General features: G+C 39.0%; 1 protein-coding gene across 3 annotated transcripts in view; it reads right to left on the minus strand.

Annotated features, from left to right (window-relative positions):
* The window catches only part of SLIT2 (slit guidance ligand 2), a 415,524-nt gene that overhangs the window by 144,087 nt on the left and 252,279 nt on the right, over nt 1–19,158 (minus strand). For all 3 annotated transcript variants that reach the window (XM_082243064.1, XM_082243065.1, XM_082243066.1), the window contains exon 5: nt 841–912. In XM_082243064.1, coding sequence (XP_082099190.1) covers nt 841–912 — 72 coding nt within the window. The remainder of the gene's footprint in view (nt 1–840; nt 913–19,158) is intronic.

Here is a 19,158-nt window from a genome sequence, read left to right on the forward strand (position 1 = left end):
GCGCGCTGCTCGCACCGCGACCTAGGAGGTCGCGGCGCGCTGCTCGCACCGCGACCTAGGAGGTCGCCCCGGGAAGTAGCGTCGCTGCTATGTGAACGGGGCCTAAGACTCTCTGTAAATGAAAAGAAAAGGTTTTAGAAAATATATTTGTAAACCAGTCATTTCCAAAAATGCACTCTCCTTTTTTCTGAGTTTTTTACTTGTATTGAATACCTTTTGTGATGTGTAAGCAGAATAAAATGCCTTTTGAATTTCAATAATTCTAGAAATAATCACAAACTACAACAAAACAACAATTTGTGATAATGTATATATATATATATATATATATAGATAAATAAATATTTATCTATATCGATATCTATCTATCTATCTATCTATCTATCTATCTATCTATCTATCTATCTATCTATCTATCTATCTATCTATCTATCTATCTAGATAAATAAATATTTATCTATATATATCTATATATATCAATATATATCTATATATATATATATATATATATACATACACATATATACACACACACACTGCGCCTATTCTTTTAGGTTCCAGTAATTAACTCTTAGTTCCATTTGTAAAGGGTTAAAATGTTTATTGCATCTCTTAAAATATCTTCATGAAAAACAGGAGAGTGAGATTAGAAATCGCACTTTATGAGTTCTACATGTAAGAATGATTTCCTGTGCAGAACTTCTGCTAGTGTACATTTTTGAAAGAGGTCAAAATATTGTTTGAATCCCATAAAACATTAGTTCTGTGGTATTAAGGCATGCACTGCATTACACAATGCCATAAACCCCAAACGACACAGCTCTACAGGAAAATACTTACAGATTTTTAATATCTACCGCTCCACGGAATGCTTTTCTTGGGATGGCCTGGATCTGGTTTTCACTGAGGTCTCTAGAAAGAGAAATAAAAATAAAATGTGAATTTGCTGCATGGATATGGGGATAATTTTACAGGGGATTCAAATGTAAATGCTTGACGGTGCCTGGCCTATTTAGGTGAGGTTGATGTACAGGCTGGAATCTCAAGTTGCTTACCGTCCATTGCTAAGATTTATGTAACAAGCAATACACTTTGCCAAAATCATTTGCAAAGATAAGCTATTCTAGTTCTAGCGTTTCCATAAGACTCTTCAAATCTATCGTCAATCATGTCAGACAATGAAAACTGAATGTATTTGTCTTTTTTTTTCTAAACAAGTTACAACTGGACTGCTTTACTGGAGGAGTTAAAGCAGAACCATGTTCACCCCTTAAAAAAGTTGATGTGCTGCAGCACTATATTGTAGGTGGATTTGCACTTACATTTTTCTGTTACTCCCCTTACATCCCACAAGACTTTGATGATCTAATGCAGCTTCCTGTGATGAGGTGGCAACAATACTGCACTGCTCCTAAATTTAAAGCAGAGTGGCCACCCTCATGTGGGCTGTGCTTGCTTGTACTATAGTGGAATAAGATGATGTTGCAGGGGATGTGGTTATGGCATTGTCACTGCTGATTCACAAACCTGCAGCCTGTCAGCCAGCACCTGACCACACTTAGTCCCGCCCATTTCTTTTTGAATTGCAAGCACTGCCTAAGTTGCTAAAAACCATCCCATTATGAGCTGCATTATGAGCTGCAGTGTCTGGAAGGGGGGAATGTGACACAAATGAAGGAGGATTTGGCCTCAGTCAGGGAAGGTAACAACATTTTTTGTTTACTTTACAAGGTCTGTGCTTTATATCGTAACTGGATACAATTAGTGATCGACCGATATCATTTTTTTATTGCCGATACCGATATTTTGGTCATCGCATATTGGCCGATATTTTCGTACATTAAATTTTTTTTTTTTACAGGTACTCTTGTGAAGGGATCTGGGGGTCTAAAAGCCCCCAAACCCCTCCTCTGCACCTTAAAGCATTCAAAACGCCAAGTTTGGCTGTTTTGAATGCTGTCATTTTTTTTAATTTGGCGCCAGTACCCGGAAGTGATGCCATGACATCACTTCCGGGTTTTTACATGGAGACCCGATCAGAGCCGAATGCGGCTTTGATCGGGTCTTCTCTTCGGCAGCCGTGCAGGTAGGATGCCCATGTCTCCTGGTGGGATGGGAGACCAGGGCGAGCCGCAGAAGGCAGCGAGAGGGGTGGACGTCCCCTCCCGCTCCTTGTAATGACAGCCGAGTGGCCGAGTGGCTTCTCAGCCGCATCGGTTGTCATTACAAGACAGCCGACTGTCGTCAATGGACGCCGGTACCAGGGTGAAGCCTCTAGCTGCAGGCATCACTCCGGTACAAGCACTTTCCTGAAATATCGGCAATATCGCTCACCTTGGTGGCCGATTCCGATATATTGGGGAAAGTGCAGATCGGCCTCGATAGATCAGCTTTGCCGATAACCGGTCGATCTCTTGATACAATACTTGTTTAGACCGTCATACAGAAGCCTCTAATTGTATTTTAAAGAATAAGTTTACGTTTTAGAACATTACACCAGTATTTAAGATGCAACATACCAAAAAAAAAAAAAAAAAACACTAATGAAGTCCAAGATGATACGCATTTTGGAATAGGAGCCAGACCCCTGGATGTCATCCCCCAGTCACTGCCATCCATGGTGAAGCACGCTGGGATCATGTTATTTGTTTGACACGCCGGCCCGGTTGAGTGCCTTCTATGTGCGTGTTTAATCTCGATTTTATTTAGCAATAAAGCATTTACAGAGAGCACTAGATATCTATTTTTTTTATTTGCATATACCGCTGAACGGGAGTATGCATCATTGAAAGGAGCGGAGCACACACCTGACTTTACCCCCATTAGGGGGCTGCTTACTTGGACCCACTGGTAAAACATTGGTCTAAGTATAAGGTGAGCTGCCATGTAATCACTGGTAGAGGATTGTTACTATCATCTAACATGGAGGTGGAAGATCACAGCATTCTGTAATTTCATTTTGAAACTTTTAAGCACAATGAATTGTTGATTTATTCCAATGTTTTTCCCTTCATTGTGGGACTCTTTTGGACTCACTTTAAGAGCCGGTTCACATAAGGGCGACCTGACTTGCCGGGGCGACCTGTGAAGTCGCGGTGCACAGTGCGCACCGCGACCTCGGAGCGACATGCACGGACTTCTTATAATTGAAGTCAATGCAGGTCGCTCCAGGTCGCCCCAAAGTAGTACAGGACCCTTTTTCTAAGTCGGAGCGACTTGTGTCGCTCCTATTAGAACGGGTCCTGTGCTAATCAATGGCAGGCGACCCACCGCGACTTGTCAGGCGAACAAGTCGCCTGACAAGTTGCCCCAGTGTGAACCGGCTCTCAATGTTTATTTTGTGAACAGCAATCATTGTTATTGGATACATCATTGTTGCACTTTTTGTTTACACATTTTCACCAAAGATTTTGTAGCTAGTTATGCTGCACTATATATATAGTTTAGGCCCCTGATCAGGACTGATCAGGTCCACCTGTCTGTTTTTCAGGGGGACCTGATTGGGGCACCCATTCTCCTCTATAGAGAGACAGATGTCAGTGGACACCAGTCTGGCATCCGATCCGACAAGATCCACTGAAAACAGACGGATGGTGATAAATTCGCCATCCATCCAGCGGGTCGGATTGGATGAAAATGGACATGTGGTTTCATAGAGAAGAGCAGGACTCTGACAGCTCCGCCTCTGCACAGTGAGAGGAGACTGATCTGTCATCTGCCTGCTCAGCGGGAATCAACGGAGCGATCCACGCTGAGCTAGTGGAGTCTGCCGAGCAGATCCCCCCCCGTGAGAAAGGGGCCTTAACATGTTCTACCCCTCCCCGAACCCCTCAACGACACCCCCCCCTCCCGTGACAGAAGTGGGGGTTCTTCTCCCTACAGTTATCACATCTTGAAAACAGCACGGTGCATTCTTTAAATAAATAAAAGAAAATAAAGAAATAAAGAAACTACAAGCCCTGTCTGCCATTGTGTGTGCAAAACTTTTCAGGCTACTGTTTTAAAAAAAAAAGTAATAAATGCACCTTTTTTTTAACCTGCAAAAATATGTGCATTTCATATTTTTTAATTGAAGGTAAACTTAGGCTTTCAAAGTCTTCATTCAAAAATATCTGTGAATGTATATGTGAAAGTTATCTGCAGATTTTTGGGAATATAAAGTGAACAGGAATTTTGCCTTTCACATGGATGGATAATTCAAGTGAAAATTCACACAATTTTTGAGTGAAGACAACTACTTCAGTAAACAGCTATAAGTGCCGGTTCACATTTATGTGATGCAGGAACGCTGCGAATATACAGCGTGTTCCTGCATCACATCCACAGCACAGGCAGTTCACACTGCCACGTGCGATACGCTGGGGGTGTCAATTCAAAGTTAGTACCACTCACTTGCTTTTTGTTGCCCTGCAACTTTTTGGAGATGTGTTGCTGCCATCAATTTCAAAATTACTTTTTTTTCTTAAAAAGGTACATTTTCACAGTTTAAACTTTAGATGTTTTCTATTTTCTATTGTGAATGAATTATGGGTTTACGAGATTTGCAAATCATTGCATTCTGTTTTTATGTCGATTTTACACAGCATCCCAACTTTTTAGAATTGGGGTTGTATTTATATTATTATGATTATATATATATATATATATATATATATATATATATATATATATATATTTTTTTTTTTTTTTTTCAGTACCACTTACTTGGCCAGCTTTTTGTTGCCATGTCCCAACTTTTTTGAAATGTGTTGCTGCCACCAATTTAAAATTACCTTTTCTTTTTTTTTCTTTTTTTTTTTCTTCAAATGTTACATTTTCTCATTTAAACATTAGGGATGTTTTCTATTTTCTATTGTTAATAAACTTTGGGTCTACAAGATTTGCAAATTTCATTGCATTCTGTTTTTATGTAGATTTTACACAGCATCCAACTTTTTTGGAATTAGGATTGTATTTATTTCTTATATATACTGTGTATGTAGCAGATTTTTCAATGGTAATTAGTACTAATCCTGAATCATTTCTGATTTATTTATTTACATATTGTACATGTACACCAAATTAATAGTAATGGTTTTTAAATTTGTTTAGATTTGTTACTAAAGAACAATAAAATAAAACACAGCAGCTGGGGATCTTTTTTAAGAAGCATTGCAGACAAGATATAATGCAATTTCTGATGCATTACAAAGCTGACGTTCATTCACCATGCTAGGTCAGGACATAAGTAACTAAGTTATTGACTATGTCTGATTGCCTGGAATGTCCCAGGATTTCTTTTAAATTTGTGTCAATATTTTGCCCCAGAAATGTCCACGTTTTCAGTTTTCCTAAGTGCATGATAAAATCTCTTCTTTTGCTGAATTAGATTCAGCTCTTATCACATTTCCATTTTCAGTGGGCTTTTTAAATGATATTTATAGAAGGCCAGCATATTAAATTAAATAAAAAGTATTTTATAAAGCAGTTCAGCAGGAGGTAATAAAATGGAGAATGCTTTGTTCTGCGCTCGTCGGCAAACAATATTCCCGGGCTCACCAACAAAGTGTCCCTGGAAATTATGGAAAAATGCTGCCAACTATGAAGAACCCATACTGGAAAAATATAAACGATCAGAAATCAGGGCGTAATTAGTAGATGGATGTTAGTTTACTCTGCCTATTTACCGTAGGAAGCATGTCTAATAGAAACCAGCAAACTTTCTATTTCACATGTACATTGAGTCATTTAGCAAATGCACTCTGACTGTGCTGGGCTGACAGTCAATCCCATAACTGAAGGAAATAATGACCTTCAGCCGTTCAAATGTCAATTTGATTTATAGGCTCCTTTAAAAAAAAATCCATGAGGGCCAAAAGCCTGTAGTATACACTTAGTACAGCCTGATGAATTTACAACCAAATCATAACACAATGCAAATGCTAATCAGAACCACAGAAACATAGGACTGTGAGCGGTCTCCATTCCTGATAGCCAGCCTGGGTGAACATATGTTAATTGTTACATGTCACGCTGGTGAGCAGATGTATAAAGCATTAAAGTTATGTACTGTATTACGCAATGTAGACATTTCCAGTAAGCTTCCTGTTCAGAGATACATCTGCCAGCGCAGGATGAAAAATGAAAGAACGTGTCAGATTGGTTGCTTTGGGCAGCACAAAAAATGTTCTTAATGAACACTGAATACAGTCCTATGCAGGGCATTTTTTTTAGCAGGAACGTGGGGGAACGCAGTTCCAGCACCTCCAGTAATAAATGTATGTAATAGCAAGGGGTGCTGGGGTGTGCTGGAGGGTCTATTGGTGCTGGCTGCATGAGGATCTATTGTTGCTGGTGGGGATCTATTTTTGTTTGGAGGTCTATTGCTGCTGGGGAGGTATATTGTTGCTGGGGGGGGGGGGGGTTATGTTGTTGGGAGAGATCTACTGTTGAGGGAGAGGTCAATATAGCACCTTTGGGATGTGGTTGAATGGTAGCGTCCCATCATGGATGTGCGGCCGGCAAATCTACAACAACTGTGTGATGCTATCATGTCACTATGGACCAAAATCTCTAAGGAATGTTTCCAACACCTTGTTGAATCTATGCTATGAAGAATTAAGGCAGTTCTGAAGGCAAAAGGGGGTCCAACCCACGACTGGAAAAAAGTGTACCTAATAAAATGGGTGTATGTTTCACCCTGACATACACTCAAAGGAAAGTTAGTGACCTTGTTCCATAGAATAAAAACTGCAGTCACTGACCTTAATTAATTGTTCTGTACCCTTTCTCATATGTGCATGCTACCATGAAGTTTTGCTGTGCAAAAGTGTCAGTTGGAATAATGCAGAGATACCAAATGAAAAATACTAGCAATAGAATGTAGCACTAAGCAAGTAGACCAGCCCTATTCCTCTGCCTCTTCAGCTTTTTCTATCAATTCACAGAATAAACCAAGTCCCAATCACAGCTAATTCTCTTCTATCCTTCACAGGAACATTACAAGACACCCGGGACCTTTTGTTCGAGACAGCAATATTTCATATACAATAAAACCTTCATCAACATAAGAACCAATCACACAACTCATCTCCCCTTGTTCTTCACAACATTTTGCTTAATAATAAGCTAAACTTGGTTTTTCTGCTAAATTCTGAAATTACAAGGCAGCAGTATGAAACCTTACGGCATGCTGGCAGTTGTAGCTTCTCAGCAGTTAAAAGTCCCTATGTATGAGTCCCACATATTACTATTTCCATATATACAGAACTACAAATGGAAAAAAAAAAGAAAAACAGCTTTAAGAAATTTTGATTCAGCTGAAAAAAGTAAAGCCTGTTTATTTTTCAAATGAATTTTCATTTAGTAGAGGTAGTGAAAAGTGTAACAGGTGCCCGATCTTATGCAAAAAATAAAAATACCCCAAACCCCCAAAAAAACACAAGATTTTTCTTGAACATAATTGGATGATTTACATCAGCACATCTTCCACTCATTCACTAAGCTAAATGCACAATCCCTTGCAAAGCGAAAGTTCACTTTCCAACACAGACAGGCTTTACCCCTTTAGTAAATCAGCCAAATTATGATAGCCTGTCAGCAGCTCTGCTAATAATTCTAGATTTTATCTACACAGTAATAAATATAATTACAATAAAAGGTACAAGCTGGCCAGCAGACGCATGAAACCATTATTTATATATTAGATTTCCCATCTCTAAGCTCTGTGCAGCATGTGTATGTTCTCTACTTAGAAAAAAAAAGAGAGCGAGTGAGACAGAGAAAGAACAAGGGCTTGTATGATCGCAATACAAACCGATCGCAAAGATTAATTAATAAAGAGGGGGCAAATGTATGCTTTGTAATATCTTGTCCTGCATTGCCTGGGATACAATGGCTCGGAGTTGTCCATGGACATTGTCCTGAAGAGTGAAGGCGAGAGAGGGGCCAAGATGAGGTATGGACCAGTAAAAAGAATTGTCCATGTGGTCATTTAATTTTTGGACGTCTAGATAATACCAAACAGTATATTGCCCTTAACAATCTGACCACTTTTAATGTGAAAATCTTATTTGAAAAAAAAAAAAAAGTGATCATTTCAGAATAAGTCGCTTACTTTTTACACTGTGGGGGAATTTACTAAAACTGGAATGTTCAACATCTGGTTCAGCTCTGCATAGAAACTAAAGGGCCTCCAGGTTTTATTGTCAATTCTTAATTGAACGAGCTGAAGTTAGAAGCGGATTGGCTATTTTGCAAAGCTGTCATAGATTCGGAATGCACCAATTTTAGCAAATCTACCACTGTATGATCAGCTTGAAAACAATTGTAATTGTTCCCATCATTAATGCAAATCAAATGAATGCTGCTCTTTGGGCTCATTTCTATTTTGTGGAAGGGAGGAAGACTCCTCCAACATTAGATCTTGTGGCAGGACAATGTTATTTCCTGTTCCTCTCTATCCTTTAGTCCTGTATAGGAGTAATCCAATTCCTTGTGGAAATCCGTATGTCTTTAGATTGCTGTAACCATAGAATTCTACAAAGAAATTGTGACCATTAAACAGAGATCAGTGGAATTGCATGAATGCCCCTATAACCCTTTCACTGCTGAAGTGGAGCGATCTACGAAACGCGTTGACTGTAATCTGTTATCTTTGAGCTAGGACACTCAGTATAATGTAAATATATATTTTTATTTTTATATACCGTATTTTCCGGCGTATAAGACAACTGGGCGTATAAGACGACCCCCCTATTACATGATCTACCGGTAATACTTATACTTAGGTTATCTTGGAGATATTATACTCGGCGTATAAGACAACCTCCCATTTTTGGGGGATTTTTTTGAGGTTCAAAAGTAGTCTTATATGCCAGAAAATACAATATATATATATATATATATATACACAATGTAACAATGTTTATATTTTTATATTTTCTATATTTTTTTATATTCACACAGTTTAAAATTGATATCCTTTTATTATTTATTTATATATTTTATAGCATACATAATATTATATATATTATAATTATATATTATAATATTATATATATTATATTATATTATATATATATATATATATATATAATATGTATTACATTTTATTTTCAAAATTTATATTATTAGGAAGTTTCTATTTTTTCTTTTTTTTCTGTTATAGTTAATTGCTGACTTGGAATGATGGCACTCTAGGGACTTAGCCCGGTGTCACCCTGCAAATCTCCTCTCCTTTTTTGAAACTAGCTAAAAAAATCCTTCAAGAATGATCAATATTCTGGTGAAACAACTGATAGTTGCAAGAGGTAAGCAGACTACTATAATGGTCATTTAATAAAAGGCAAGGATAGATCCATATATGACTAACATAAAGATGCAGACATGCGCCAGTGTGCTGACAGCATGGCTGCAAAAAATTTACAGAGCTAATAACACACTTACCTAAAAAAAAAAAAATTAATAAATATATATATATATATATATATATATATATATAGGTTGGTTGCTAAGAGAAACGCCAAGACTTTTTTCCACTTTCCCTAGCTTTTTAATACAGGGATTAGTGTTCATTAACGTGACAGTTACAAGATTCTGATTTTTCTGCTGTGAGGCATTGACACTATTACGTGTAATTATTATTCTGCAGCATATGGAAACTAAAAGAAGTCAAGACATACATTAGAGTGTGTTGTAGAATAGAGGAAGGAGCATATGTTGTGAGATGTTCTGCTCCTCTGCACTGTATAGACATAACAGAGAGAGAGAGATAATGTCTTGCAGCTCATCTCAGTAGACCTGCCAGACAATAAAGGCCACTAGCTATTATTCTAAGCTATTGCTTCGAGTCATTACAATAATGTCCTTGCGGTAATGCCATCTTATTTATAGATTCATTTATGACTTTCCTTTAAATGCTGCTTCAGCATTCCAAAAAAGAATGAGAGCTTAATTATGTAAAAGAATAAAAAGAAAAAAAAGAAAGCCAGCCAATTCCTCATTGTATTCCAGTTTGTGTTTCAAAGGGATGTACCATCTACCATGCAGGAGCAATAAATCTTTGCGAGATGGCAACCTGCTTGCAAATTTAATTACCAGTAATTTTATTCCCCCCTCTACGGTTTAACCTTCCTAAAAGTCTGCCAGTACAATCATAAATTTCCAGTTCCATCCACTTGTTTCAAAGCCCAGACTAATGGTTAATGACTTATGCGTCCCCATATCGGTTAAGGGAGGGGGGGGGGGGCAAAATTGCTGAAACACTGCTGGGAAGAGATATAGAAAGCTGATGTAGTTTTCTTTTCCAAAAGACTTGATCGCCTCTCATAAGATGGCATGATAAAATAATGCTCCGTGATGGAAAACTGAGTCATTTTCGACATGTGATAACGCAGAAAAGACAAGGGTCAAACTATGATTTCATTTAGCTTGTTAAAAAAAAGCAGAAGGATGCAGTAAAAGATTAAAAAAGGTGTTTGAAAAATATTGATGCAATAAAACTTTAAAAGAACGAAAAGCTAAGCCACTATAGCCAATAAAATCTCTATGATACATGAAAGAGTAAAAAAGCAAAAAAATTAACTATATTGCAAAAAAAAAAAAAAAGATAACCCTATATTGTGAAAATTCGGAGAGTGTAATTGTGATGTCTGCCTCCTATGCCAGATAGATCAGGAATTCGGACTTCACTCTGGCTTCCTAACCTGCACAGTTGTTTTGGATTAGACTCTGTTAACATTTATGCACTGAGGGTAGACCCAGTGCAGGGAAATGCGTTTCTTCCAATTTCATCCATTCCTAATAGCACCCCAACACATGTGTGCACCAATCCCTTGGAAACTTTTTTTTTTTTTTTAAATTATATATATGTTTTACTCGCCTGCTTCGTGCAATTGTATTGCACAGAGCAGCTCAAACCTCCTTTTCTGGGGTCCCCTGCCAGCGATCTTGGCTCCCCCTCTTCTTTGTTTGCCCCCATTGCTAGCTCCCAAGATGTTTGTCTAAGGAGCCACAATCCATAGATGCACACAGCGGGGTTTATCCTTGCCCCCCACTTTCTCCTCACTGCATTTGCTTGACAGCAGTAAGAGCCAATGGGTCCCTGTATGAGGATGAAGAGGGGGGAGAAGAGATGCAGCTGTGCACAGTGCTGGATCTCTTCTCCCCTCTCTTCCCCTTCACACAGGGAAGGGGGGGGGGGCAGAACGTCATAAAACGTTTTTTAACCTTAATACAGGGAATACATTAATATAAAAAAAAAAAAAAAATTGACTTTTAGAACCACTTTATTATAATGTAGGTACATGCATTTCTTTGGTGCCACTATGGTGCAGTAGGCAGACCATTCAAGTGAATGGGCTGACTTAACACAATACATGTAAAAATTCACATTAACGCTCACTAAGAAATTATTGAAGCTGGAGAGAATCATGGAACTACAGTTTTCATTAAGAAAGTGAGCAATGACCACTTACAAACACTTTATGGCCAAAAGCTGGTGGACTCCTGTCCTGACCATCACACCTACATGAGCTTGTTGGACATTCTTCAAAACCATAAACTTCTTTTATAAAGTTGGCTCAGCCCTTTGCAGCTATACCCGCACTCAATGTTCAGGTAAAGATTTGCACAAGATTTTGAAGTGTGTCTCTGGGAACCTGTTGCCATTCAGCCAGAAGAAAATGTGTGAGGTCAGGTACTAAAACTGGACGAGGAGACCTTGGTTTTGATTTGCATTCCAATAATCCTAAAGGTTGAGGTCAGGGCTTTGTGCAGACCATTCAAGTTCCTCTAGACCCAGCTCACCATACTTTATCTTTATGGAGCGGACTTTCTGCACAGGGGAACATTAATGCTGGAACAGAAAAAGACCTTAACAAAATGTTTCCACAAAGTTGGAAGTGCACAATTTTGTAAATGTCTTTGTATGCTGTAGCATTAACAGTACCTTTCACTGGAAACACCTGACAGAGTTGTATAAAGTACCCGAAACCCATACTTGAGTAAATGTACAAGTGCTCGATCAAAAAGTGACTTGAGTAGAAGTGGAAGTGCTCGATCAAAAAGTGACTTGAGTAGAAGTACTAAAGTATTCAACATTTTTTGTACTTAAGTATTGCAAGTTGTTTTTTTTTAAATTTTGCTACTCAAGTACTGAAAGTAAAAGTACCAGTAGTTTTGAAAAAAAAATGCTACTCAAGTACTGAAAGTAAAAGTACAAGTACTGTGTTATGTCGTTTTTATAGAAAGAAGTCAAAAGTTTGAACATCATATTGTTTTTTATTATTTCAAATGCAGCTTTTATTTATACATACAGTAGCATTTATTTTCGTATGCGCTGATAATACACATGTTTTGAGCTTCATGAAACCTGCCATCTACTGTTCTGGCAGTGGTAATTTTTATAATTGTAACGAGTAACTATGCAGCACAAAAAAAAATATTCGAGTAGAAGTATTGAAATCATTGAAAAAATGTAGTGAAGTAAAAGTGGAAGTAGGAGAAAAAAATTCTACTCTAGGAAAGTACAGATCCTGCCTTTCGGTACTTAAGTACAGTAGTGAAGTAGTTCTACTTAGTTACTATACATCTCTGACACCTGAACTTATCACCTGGTGGATGTCCACAAAACTTTGGTGATATAGTGTATTTCTCTCTGTAAAGGTTTTATTTAACTGGCTTGTCTTTGGGCAAACTTGGACTTCATATGAGATAGCTAGGATTGTAGATGCCAACTGACCATATCCAGCATGGACATTAGAAATAGAAGACAGCTGCCAACACATATCGATTTGGCTTTCATACAGTCATTTCTACTATCCCCAGCATATGGGCATTTTGAAATGTTAAAAATGTCCATATCTCTCTGAATCTAAATGTTATGACAAATGGGCAATCCTGGTGCAGGTCAGGACCTGGGCAATAGGGAGGAAGACGTGTTGGATGGACCAAAGAATATGTAGAAGGCCAGCTGTTGTCACGCTGCAATCTGCAAGAACAGAAAACATTCCATGCCGATGTATTGTGTATAGACTGCAGGTCTCTGCTGAACAGACTGTCACAGCAGACATAGCATTGATTATGGAGTTAAATTAAGGATTGATATTATTGAACCAGCTTGCCAATTTTATAGCACATACTGCACTTTGCATAATTAATCTTCAGCTTTAATTTACCGTTAGATTAGCTTAACTGTTATTTTTAGTTGTTTTCATTAAAGTTCTTTTACATTGAAGATTACAGAGATTCCTCCACAGAATTATAATGTACATAATTGTCTTCTTTTCTGTGATCAAAACTAATTGAATCAGACTTCACAAAAATCCTTTGTTTCATTATTGGACATGTTCGAGTAACGTAAAACCCACAATGTCACAGACAAAAGTATATATTGCATTTCAGCATGTCCTAATTAAATATTATTTTATTCTCTTGTATCCCTTCTTTTTCCCTTTTTGCAGTTTGTGTATCTTGTATTTTTTACATAAAAAAACAAAAACTTTTGTTCAATAATCATTATCTGCATAGGACAGCATTTAACCACTTGCTGACCGCTCACGTTGAGGGTACTGCGGCAAAGTGGCCCGTTATCGTCCAGCAACGTAAATCTACGTCGCTGGACAACGCCTCCTCTCAGCGGCGCTCGCGCGCCACCGGAGGCTCGCTCCCGCTGTATTCAGACACAGCGGGAGTCGGGCCAGGGGAGGAAAGGCGGTGATCACCGCCGCTCTTCCTCGATCGTCTGGGATCCAGTGTGGAAATCCGCCAACTTGTGTAAACAAAGTGGGCGGATCTCCTATGTGACAGACAGTCACAGATTACAGGATTCAACATAGCTGAACCTGCGATCTGTGTCACACAATCCCCTCCCCCACAAACGTCAGTAAGCATGAGGCATACATTTAACCCCTTGATCACCAATAAAGTTAACCCCTTCCCTGCCAGTGCCATTATTATATAACAGTGCATATTTATAGCACTGATTACTGTAGTAATGTCACTGGTACCCCCAAAACTATCAAAAATGTTAGTTAGGGGTCCGATCTGTCCGCCGCAATGTCGCAGTCCCGCAAAAAAAAAAAAAAAAAAAATCGCAGATCGTCGGCATTACTAGTAAAAAAATAAACAATAAAAATGACAAATCTTTCCCATAGTTTGTAGACGCGATAACTTTTGCGCAAACCAATCAAAATACACTTATTGTGTTTTTTTTTTACCAAAAATATGTAGCAGAATACAAATTGGCCTAAAATGTTAAAAAATTTAGATTTTTTTTATTGGGAATGTTATATATCAGAATGTAAAAAATATTGTTTTTTTTTTTTTCAAAATTGTCGCTCTTTTTTTCAAACATTAAAAATCGCACAGGGGATCAAATACCACCAAAAGAAAGCTCTATTTGTGGGGAAAAAAAAGACATAAATTAAATTTGGGTACAGCTTTGCATGACCGCGCAATTGTCCGTTAAAATAACGCAGTGCCGAATCGCAAAATATAGCCTGGTCAGGAAGGGGGTAAAATCTTCCCGTCTTAAAGCGGTTAAAAATACGCTCATTGAGGATTTTTCTGTCAAAGACATGTAGCTAAATACATTTTGGCCTAAATATATGACAAACATTGAATATATTGGATATTTTTTAACTGTCAAAGTAGAAAATGTTAATTTTTTCGCAAAATTTTTGCTATTTTTTTATTAATATCGCAAAAAATGAAAAGCGCAGAGGTGATCAAATACCACCAAAAGAAATCTCTGTTTGTGGGCAAAAAAGGACGTAAATTTCGTTTGGGTACAGGGTTGCATGACAGTGCAATTGTCAGTTAAAGTCGAGCAGTGCCAAGTTGCAAAAAGTGGCCTAGACGTAAAGCAGGAAAATCCTCTGATGGTAAAGTGGTTAAAAATACTGCTCTAGGTATTGAGAAAGTATGGTAATAATTTTCAACCTAAAATCTGCACCTAGTACTCATTTACGCCCATGTCGCATTGCCCAACCCAATATGTAAAAAAATAAATAAATAAAAATTGTCAGCTGCTAAAACCTAGAATCAGAAAGCCATATATGAGTACACCAATATAATAGTGCCCAGAAATCTTTATCAGATGTAGACCCACAGATAACCACTAAATGTATGCAGTACTGGAAATTTGTAGGTTCCTAACCTGACAGAGGTATCTAAAGTATAGCATCAAAATATAAAAAAGAAATCCTATGCTCGTCCTGACCTAACAAATGCTTCTCTTGCTTTCTTTTTTCAGACATAACACAAAATTTTGATACACACATATATAGCACATCTTTATCCCAGTCAAGCATGGTCTATTAGGTAGGTTTTCAATTTAAGACTCCTGCCACCCAGTGGTCATATGAAGTGTTGCATTTATCTACACATTGCTTAGATATTTATAGGCACTTGACAAATTGTGCCATTGCTATGAATTGTACGCTATATATAAAGAAGGGGATTGTGCATTCTCAACAAGATGCCAGCAATGCACAAAAAAAACTTCCTGTATGTTGCCACAAACCTATACAGATAAGCACAAAATACATTTTATTTGAATGTACACCATTAAGACACTAAACTATGAAAATATTTAAAGTAGAAAGCAAAAAATTCTTAACTGCAAAGATAAATGAGGTTTATTAGACTTCTATAAAATATCAACTATCCTAAGTGAGGTTCATTCAGTCCACATCTGAGCAATACCTTTGCAAGTGAAAAAAATACAAGAAACATGAGGACATCTTACAGAATAAAACAGCAAATAAATCCTAGGGAAGATAGGACACTGATATGGACACTGCATGGAGCTTCCTAATCTATAAGTGGGCTAAGTTAGCCATTTATCTAATTTATTCATTTGCATTGGCCCTGCTCAGGTGGGAATTACCTGGACTCCACTTAGGATCCATGTACACTGGCTTAAACATTTCTGATTGGAGCTTTCTGGCAGAAAAAATGCAAAACTCTCCTGAACTTGCCTAAGACCCCGTTCAGACAGGGGCGACGCGACTTGCTGGGGCGACCTGTGAAGTGCACCGTGACCTCTGCGCGACATGCACGGACTTCATATCATTGAAGTCAATGCAAGTCGCCTCCAGGTCGCCCCAAAGTAGTACAGGAACCTTTTTCTAAGTCGGAGCGACTTGTGTCGCTCCTATTAGAACGGGTCCTGTGCTAATCAATGGCAGGCGACCCACCGTGACTTGTCAGGCGACCAAGTCGCCTGACAAGTCGCGCTAGTGTGAATGGGGACTTAAAGTGATTGTAAAGTCTTGTTTTCATTTTTAAATAAAAATAACAAACATTTTATACTTACCTCCTCTTCTCGGGTCCCCCTTCGGCTCTCCTGGCCCCTCCCTCCTGTTGAATGCCCCTACAGCAAGCAGCTTGTTATGGGGGCACCCGAGCCGAGTCACAGCTCCGTGTATCCATTCAGACACGGAGCTGCGGTTTGCCCCCCCCCTCCCCTCATTGGCTAACTGACAGCAGTGGGAGCCAATGGGGCCACTGCTATGTCTTAGCCAATGAGGAGGGGAGCCCACCAGCTGATGTCACAGCCACTCCAAAAATGTTGGGATCCAACAAGATGCCTGATTGGCAGCTGGTCCAGCCTTTTAGATCTCCACTGAGAGCCTGAGCCAGTTACTCCAGCCTCCTCTCCTGCATGGCAGGGCAGAGTAGAGACTGAAAGTCACCACTCTCTGCTCAGAGTAAACCGAGAACTGAGCAGTCAGCAGTCATATGATTATTCAGTTCTCAGGCTTAAAACTGGTGGGGGACAGCTGCAACATTACACCGATGCTGCAGCAGGGAGGGGAGTATGTATGTTCTTTTTTTTGTATTCCCACACTTCTCCTTTAACCAGTTCCAGACCGCCCGCCGCAGTTTTACTGTGGCAGGCAGCCCCTTCTGCACGAACCGACATAGTACTACGTCGGTCGCGCGCCTGGTGCTAGGGAATGCCGATGCACAAGGCTGGCGGGACCGATTGCCGCCGGCCACCCACGATCGCTCCCCGCTGAGAGAGAAGGACAGGCAGCTGTTTTAAACACAGCTGACCGTTCTTCTCTCTCGAATGATCACAGATCACCTTTGATTCTTCTATATAGGATCACAGGTCTCTATGATCATTTCAAAAGCCCAACCCCCCACAGTTAGTAACCACTCCCCTATTCTTACATTTAACCCATTGATCACCCACTAGGTTAACCCCTTCCCTGCCAGTGTCATTATTACAGTAACAGTGCATATTTTTAGCACTGATTACTGTAGTAATGCCACTGGTCCCCCAAAATTGTAAAAAATGTCAGTTAGTGGTCCGATCTGTCCGCCGCAATGTCGCAGTCCCGCTAAAAATCACAGATCGCCGCCATTACTAGTAAAAAAAAAAAAAAAAACAATAAAAATGACAAATCTTTCCCCTAGTTTGTAGATGCGATAACTTTTGTGCAAACCAATCAAAATACACTTATTGCGATTTTTTTTTTTTTTTTTACCAAAAATACAAATTGGCCTAAAAGGATGAAAACATTTGATAATAATTTAATTTATTTTTTTTTGGGGGGGGGGGTGGAATGTTATATAGCAGAATGTGAAAAATATTGAAAAAAAACTGTCGTTCTTTTTTTTGTTTATAGCGCAAAAAATAAAAGTCGCACAGGTGATCAAATACCACCAAAAGAAAAAAAGAAAGAAAAAAAGGACATGTTATTGGGGTACAGCATCGCACGACCACACAATTTTGCCGAATCGCAAAAAAATGGCCTGGTCATTAAGGGGGCAAACCCTTCCGGTCAGAACTGGTTAAGATTGGCAGCTTCCATGGCTGTAAAACATAGGAGGGTTAAGTTCAGCCTTAACCACCTTCATACGGCCATATTGTAAAAAAAAAAATAAAAAAAAAAGGTCGGAAAGGTGGATATGTATTTCTAGAGTGTCACTTATAAATAGCACTTCCGAGAACACATTTGGGTGGCTAGTGCACCCATGAATTCCTGTGATTTGAGTCGTCATTGGACAGCTCAGATCACAGTCATGATGTACGTCTCCATTGACGTCCGCATTAGGAGGAAACGCGTCAGAGAGGAGCGCCGCATCGTCACCACTCATCGCCGCGGACCGCGCTGCAGGCGGTCACGGCCATCCATCCCTCGGTCCAGTCCCTGTATGTTTTAAAGACGCTAAATGTAAGTGCATCCTTTTATTTGTGATTAAACGGTTTGGAAGGTACTGCACTATTGGTTGGTCTTTATTTCATGATACATTGTGAGGGCCCGATTATCGGCACCAGGGGGGATCGATCCAGATTCAGGTTGACCAGTGAGGAGGATATCCATCACCAGGGGAGTTTATTGACTAGCCCTATGCCATTGGCTATCTGGTAAGAGGCTTATCCTTTTCCTTAAGAGGGATTACTTACCAATACCCCATCCTCACTTGGGCATATTCCTTCTAATCTGGATCTTAACATCTACACGCCCTTAAAATTATTTTATTCTGGTAAGGGGCCAGTCCAGTTATGGTGGTGGGATTTACTGCATCTTGAGTTGCTGTGGATTTGTCACCAAGAAGTCATTTCCAAATGTTTTGATACATCACAGACTTTTTTGGACTTTTGCACCTTAATTTATTCGTATATACCTGTGATTTTCTGTTCACCTTATATATTTTTGTCACTATTGTCACCAGTTTGTGTTTTTTCACATATGTGTACAATTTTCAATCACCAATACTGCTGATCCTACTTGTTTTCCTTTGTTGGTTTACTAGTCACATCAGAAAGTTATTTATTGGTTTATTATAAGTTATGTGACTGATCATTTTGATATCACATAAGTGGTTCACTACTGTTTTCTTGATTGACCCACATAATTTTAGCGCACCTGCTTTTCTATTCACATGATGTACAGAGTGGCGATGTACCTTGTAATCAATGTGAACTAATTACAGTCATCACAAGTGTAAACACTAGTAGTAAGAACAAACCTCAGCCCATACACATTGGAGGAAGCTCCCATCTGCTGCCCCATAGAGATGCATGGGGCATCTGTTCAGATCCGCCTAAAAAACTGACAGGCGGATCTGAACAGTCAGCATGCGTGAAAGGGGCCTAAAAGTAAGGCTGGCCATGCATGTTCAATCTTCTTGTACACTTTTCCTTTAGATTTATCTTAA

The sequence above is a fragment of the Pelophylax lessonae genome (genome assembly GCF_965119305.1).
Source record: "Pelophylax lessonae genome assembly, chromosome: 1".
Taxonomy (NCBI): domain Eukaryota; kingdom Metazoa; phylum Chordata; class Amphibia; order Anura; family Ranidae; genus Pelophylax; species Pelophylax lessonae.